At 44.1% G+C, this 6,589-nt stretch overlaps 1 protein-coding gene across 7 annotated transcripts in view; it reads left to right on the plus strand.

Annotated features, from left to right (window-relative positions):
- Efcab3 (EF-hand calcium binding domain 3) overlaps positions 1–3,212 on the plus strand; it is a 108,553-nt gene extending 105,341 nt beyond the window's left edge. For all 7 annotated transcript variants that reach the window (XM_017314765.1, XM_017314762.1, XM_017314763.1 and 4 more), the window contains one exon: positions 2,743–3,212. In XM_017314765.1, coding sequence (XP_017170254.1) covers positions 2,743–3,069 — 327 coding nt within the window. In that variant the 3' untranslated portion in view covers positions 3,070–3,212. The remainder of the gene's footprint in view (positions 1–2,742) is intronic.
- The last annotated feature ends 3,377 nt before the right edge of the window (positions 3,213–6,589 follow it).

Here is a 6,589-nt window from a genome sequence, read left to right on the forward strand (position 1 = left end):
ATACCCTCCCCATACCCTCCCCCCGCCCTGCTCCCCTACCCACCCACTCCTGCTTCTTGGCCCTGGCATTCCCCTGTATTGGGACATATAAAGTTTGCAATACCAAGGGGCCTCTCTTCCCAGTGATGGCCAACTAGGCCATACTCTGCTACATATGCAGCTAGAGACACGAGCTCTGGGGGTACTGGTTAGTTCATATTGTTGCTCCACCTATAGGGTTGCAGACCCCTTCAGCTCCTTGGGTGCTTTCTCTAGCTTCTCCATTGGGGGCCCTGTGTTCCATCTTATAGATGACTGTGAGCATCCACTTCTGTATTTGCCAGGCACTGGCATAGCCTCATATGAGACAGCTATAACAGGGTCCCTTAAGCAAAATCTTTCTGGCATACGCAATATTGTCTGGGTTTGGTGGCTGATTATGGGATGGATCCCCGGGTGGGGTAGTCTCTGGATAGTCCATCCTTTCGTCTTAGCTCCAAACTTTGTCTCTGTAACTCCTTTCATGGGTATTTTGTTCCCTATTCTAAGGAGGAATGAAGTATCCACCCTCTTCTTGATTTTCTTGTGTTTTGCAAATTGTATCTCGGGTGTTCTATGTTTCTGGGCTAATATCCACTTATCAGTGAGTGCATATCTAATGACTTCTTTTGTGATTGGGTTACCTCACTAAGGATGATATCCTCCAGATACACCCATTTGTCCAAGAATTTCATAAATCCATTGGTTTTAATAGCTGAGTAGTACTCCATTGTGTAAATGTACCACATTTTCTGTATCCATTCTTCTGTTGAGGGACATCTGGGTTCTTTCCAGCTTCTGGCTATTATAAATAAGGCTGCTATGAACATAGTGGAACATGTGTTCTTATTACCAGTTGGAACTACTTCTGGGTAATACCTCTTCTAAGATAGGAGAGGTATTGCTGGATCTTCCGGTAGTACTATGTCCAATTTTCTGAGGAAACTCCAGACTGACTTCCAGAGTGGTTGCACAAGCTTGCAATCCCAGCAACAATGGAGGAGTGTTCCTCTTTCTCCACATCCTCGACAGCATCTGCTGTCACCTGAATTTTTGATCTTAGCCATTCTGACTGGTGTGAGGTGGAATCTCAAGGTTGTTTTAATTTGCATTTCCCTGATGATTAAGGATGTTGAACATAAAAAAAAAAAAAAAGATGTTGAGCCATTCTGTATTCCTCAATTGAGCATTCTTTGATTAACTCTGAACCCCCATTTTAATGGGGTTATTTGAATTTCCAGCTTCTATTAAAAAGAATGAACTTATGAAATTCCTAGCCAAATGGATGGACCTGGAGGGCATCATCCTGAGTGAGGTAACACAATCACAAAGGAACTCACACAATATGTACTCACTGATAAGTGGATATTAGCCCAAAACTTAGGATACCCAAGATATAAGATACAATTTGCTAAACACATGAAACTCAAGAAGAATGAAGACTGAAGTGTGGACACCATGCCCCTCCTTAGAATTGGGAACAAAACACCCATGGAAGGAGTTACAGAGACAAAGTTCGGAGCTGTGACGAAAGGATGGACCATCTAGAGACTGCCATATCCAGGGATCCATCCCATAATCAGCTTCCAAACGCTGACACCATTGCATACACTAGCAAGAATTTGCTGAAAGGACCCAGATATAGCTGTCTCTTGTGAGACTATGCCAGGGCCTAGCAAACACAGAAGTGGATGCCCACAGTCAGCTATTGGATGGATCACAGGGCTCCCAATGGAGGAGCTAGAGAAAGTACCCAAGGAGCTAAAGGGATCTGCAGCCCTACAGGTGGAACAACATTATGAACTAACCAGTACCCCGGAGCTCTTGACTCTAGCTGCATATGTATCAAAAGATGGCCTAGTCGGCCATCACTGCAAAGAGAGGCCCATTGGACACGCAAACTTTATATGCCCCAGTACAGGGGAACGCCAGGGCCAAAAAAAAAAAAAAAAAAATGGGAATGGGTGGGTAGGGAAGTGTGGGGGGGAGGGTATGGGAGACTTTTGGGATAGCATTGGAAATGTAATTGAGGAAAATATGTAATAAAAAATATTTAAAAAAAGAAAGAAACTAGGAGAACTTTAGTACTGAAAGTTGTTAAACAATGTGCAAATTATATAAAGCCACCAGACTTCACAAAAATAATTTAATGAATTTTTAGCAATAAAATTACTTTGGATAATAAAAAAAAAGAATTTCCAGCTTCTTGAGCTCTTTGTATATATTGAATATTAGTCCCCTATCAGATTTAGGATTGGTAAAAATCCTTTCCCAATCTGTTGGTGGCCTTTTTTGTCTTATTGACAGTGTCTTTTGCCTTACAGAAGCTTTGCAATTTTATGAGGTCCCATTTGTCGATTCTCGATCTTACAGCATAAGCCATTGCTGTTCTGTTTAGGAATTTTTTCCCCTGTGCCCATATCTTCGATGCTTTTCCCCACTTTCCCCTCTATTAATTTCAGTGTCTCTGGTCTTATGTGGAGGTCTTTGATCCACTTAGACTTGAGCTTTGTACAGGGAGATAAAAATGGATCAATTCGCATTCCATACCCAGCTTTCAAGTGGTACATTTTGATTTCCACCAACTCCTAGCTCCCACGCAACCCCATACGTAGTCTTACTGATTTTCACATGTATAACTCTAGAGCCACCAATAATTACAGTTCGTACATCAAAGAGAGTGAAGGTAGCTACGGTGAGTTAATATCTGCCCTCTCGCCGCAGGTAAAGAAAGCCACGGAGAGTTATAACTTAGGAATTGCCCTTGACCACCGGAAAGAAATGCTGAACCTCTGGAAGAAGATTCGAGGGGATTTGGTTGGGATCGAAAGCAACAATGAGTCCTTTTACAACACCTTTTCGACCTACACCTGGTCCTGGAACGTCTGCCAAGAGCTGCTCTCCGCTAAGGACCTCCGCTTGCACGACGCCAGCATGAACAAGAGTTCCCCCTCCAACTCTGGGTTATCTTCCCCATCGGACTTCAGTGAGTCTGACCCGGAGACGGGGAGGAAGAGGAAACGGAAAAGTTCCAGAGGGTTTCGGCAATGAAAAGCCTACGTTTTCTAAACAGCTCTTCGAAAACCGCTTTCCATAGTAATCAAAAGTATGGTTTCTTGCTTTTATCTATTACATGCCTAGGTGGAAATTTTGACATCTTATGGATTCCGACCAGTAAAAACCTTTAAATCCGGGATGCTTTCTCTTTCTGTGGTTTATATAATTACCCTATTACTAGAGCCAGGCATTCTTCGCTATGCCCACTTGACTTAAAACAACCAAGATACCAGCAGAAAGCAGGGGAAGTTGGCCTGGGTTCCCAAGAGCCCTCTGGACAATAAGCGTCTGAGTTTGGGGTAACTCTAAATGGCGGATTTGCTTGACACCAGATTCAGAGGATTGCAGCTGCAGGGAACCCTAGCAGCATACCCTCTCCCCACGCCACAAAGAACCTCAGAGAAGTTTAGGAATTCCTTAGGCACACCTCTCGCTTAGATGGCTCCTTCAATTAACAGCTCATCCATTACACGAGAGACACAACTATATTGAAAATATAGGTACCGTAGTGTTGTGTGCATGTATGTGTAACTGCATGTGCAAGTGAGCACATATGAGTACACTCGAGTGTTCTCGCCCATGCTGGTGTGTGGAGCATAGAGGTTGATGTCGGGGCATCTTCCTCAATTGGTTCTCTGTTCTGCTTTTCGAGACAGGGTCTATCACTGGACCTGGGGCTCACCATTTCTGCTGGACTCTGGCCAGTGGGCCTCCAGAATCTGCCAGTCTCCATTGCCACCTCAGTGCTAAATTTATAGACACAAGCCACCACATTCAACTTTCTCCAAGGGCACTGGAGATTGAAACTCTGGTCCTTGGCTCACACAGCAAACACTTCACCCGTCGAGCTATCTGTGCACTTTGGGATGTTGTGGCTGTTATTGATAAAACTCAACTGTCCAGAATTTACTGTCTTAAACATAGTTAAGTGTGTATCATTCTGCTTCTTAGTTCCATTCATTCTTAGAGTCTTGGGGCACTCTGAAGTTTTTGACAGTTTTTTCAAATATAGGCACACAACTTTGGAATTCTATAAACATTAAGTCTACATTAACCATTTGATATATTATCAGGATGGCAAAAGTGGTTTTTTTTTCCTCTGCAGATTCTCATCTGTCTGTCCCTGTCTCTCTCTCTCTCTCTCTCTCTCTCTCTCTCTCTCTCTCTCTCTCCCTCTCTCTCTCTCTCTGTATCTGGGGGAGGGGTGACAGACTCATTCAGCCCAGGCTAGCTAGCCTCAGGCTTGATAAATAGGCAATTGATGGTCTTGAATTCCCTGATCCTCCTGGCTCTGACTCCTGCATGCCAAGTGTAGAGCTTGCAGCCATGCCCCACCATGCCAGTTTATGTGGTGTTTCATATCAAAACCTGGCCTCCATGCATGCCAGGCAAGCACTGTGCCAACTGAGCCACAACTGAAAGTTTGTCAGTTCATACTGATCCCCTTTCCCTCCCCTTGCCCTCCTTCTGTAACCGTGGCTGACCCGGAACCGGCTTTCTAGATCAAGCTAGTTTAGGGCTTGCAGCACGGGTCATGCTTCTGACTCCCAAGTGCTAGGATTATGGTTCCATGGATCATGCCCAGCTCTTGCTCTAATTCTCTAAAGCTGATAAACTCTATCTACCTACCTACCTATCTATCTATCTATCATCTATCTATCTATCCATCTATCTTTCCCCCCATTTATTGAAAATAGATTCTTTTTCATTCAATATATCCTGCTTACAGTTCCCCCTCTCTCCACTCCTCTCAGTTCCTCCCACCTCCCCTCCCATCTGGATGCACCCTCTTTCTGTCTCTCATTAGAAAAGGCTTCTAAGCGAAAACCACAAAATAAAATAGAAAACAAAAACCATAAAACAAACACACAAATAAAAACTATCACTGAACAAGACAAAACACAAAAAGGGAAAGAGCCCCGAAGGCACAAGAAGAATCAGAGACCCGCCCATTCACTTACTCAGGAGTCCTATAAAATCTCTACACTGAAGCTGTATACACAAGCACACAGACCCTGTGCTTGCTACTTCAGTCTCTGAGTTCATGTGAGCTTTGCTCTGTTGACTTAGAGGGCCTTGTTCTCCTGGTGTCCGCCATCCCCTCTGGCTCTTACACTTTCTTCTTCCTCATCCCCAGGGGTTCCCTGAGCTCTGAGTGGATGGATTGGATGGAGACATGCCATTTAGAGCTGTGGGTCTCTGTGGGTCTGTGTGGGTCTGTGTGTGTGTGTGTGTGTGTGTGTGTGTGTGTGTGTGTGTGTGTGTGTAATGTCTGAGTCCAGTAATTTTAACATTGTCCTGGACAACACAGTAAGGCCTCAATCTCAAAATATAAGTACAGGGGCCTGCAGGATGGCCCAGTGGGTGAAGGTGCTTGCAACTAAGCCTGAAGACCTGAGTTCAATCCCCAAAATCTATATGATAGGATAAAACCAACTCCTGCAAGTGGCCTTCTGACCTCTTGCATACCCAGTAACTAAATAAACAGGCACATGAGTATGATTTAAAAATTAAAAATAAATATTAGTTATTTTATAGTTATACTTTGGGGGAAAGCATTGATGAGTAACCATATTTTCTAACCAAAAGGTAAGATTATTAGTTTTAAGAAAATATCTTTATTTTTTATGTGTGTGTTACAATGTCTGAGAATATAGAATTAGGAGCTAGGCATAGTGGCACGTGCCTATAATCCCAGCACTTCGGAAGCAGAGACCAAAAGACAAGACCACAGGAGTTCAGGATCATGCTGCAGTGTGGCAAATTCAGGGCCAGCCTAACTTACATGAGATCCTGTCTGAAAAGAAAGTATAATATAAAATATTAGAATTACTGCAGGGTTTTTTGTTTGTTTGTTTGTTTTTTCAAGACAGGGTTTCTCTATGTAGCCTTGGCTGTCCTGGAACTCACTTTGTAGACCAGGCTCGTCTCGAACTCAGAAATCCGCCTGCCTCTGCCTCCCAAGTGCTGGGATTAAAGGCGTGCACCACCATCACCCGGCAGAACAAGATATTTTTAAGGAGTTCTGATAGAAAAAAAATTTAACCTGCAGGGCACGCCCATCTCTCTGTTGCACTGTTGCAGACTACATATAATAGTAGCAACTGACACCTCCCTGCTGGGATCTATACACAGGGACAGGCATCCACCCATTCACTCACCAGCTTGCTGAATTGCCTGCTGTGTGCCAGACCCTGGTCTAGGATCTAGATCTGTAGCAGATAGAATGCCTGACTTGCCCAGATCTTAGTAACAGATCTAATTATAACCAGTGGCTCAGCAATGCCTGCTGGTGACTTTGGTCAGGGCAGATGAGGAGAACAAATCTCTATTCAGCCCAGATAGGGAAATGACCAAAGACACTCTCCCACCCCAGACCAGCCTGATGATTCAGTAAGCTAATTACAGGACGCGAGGGAGGGATTACAGAAGCACTCACACACAGCATGGGTGACCCTTAGCAGTTGCATCACTGAAAAGCCCACGCCAGCATGGGTAACAACTCTCAAAGGTT

This window comes from Mus musculus, chromosome 11 (genome assembly GCF_000001635.26).
Source record: "Mus musculus strain C57BL/6J chromosome 11, GRCm38.p6 C57BL/6J".
Classification (NCBI taxonomy): domain Eukaryota; kingdom Metazoa; phylum Chordata; class Mammalia; order Rodentia; family Muridae; genus Mus; species Mus musculus.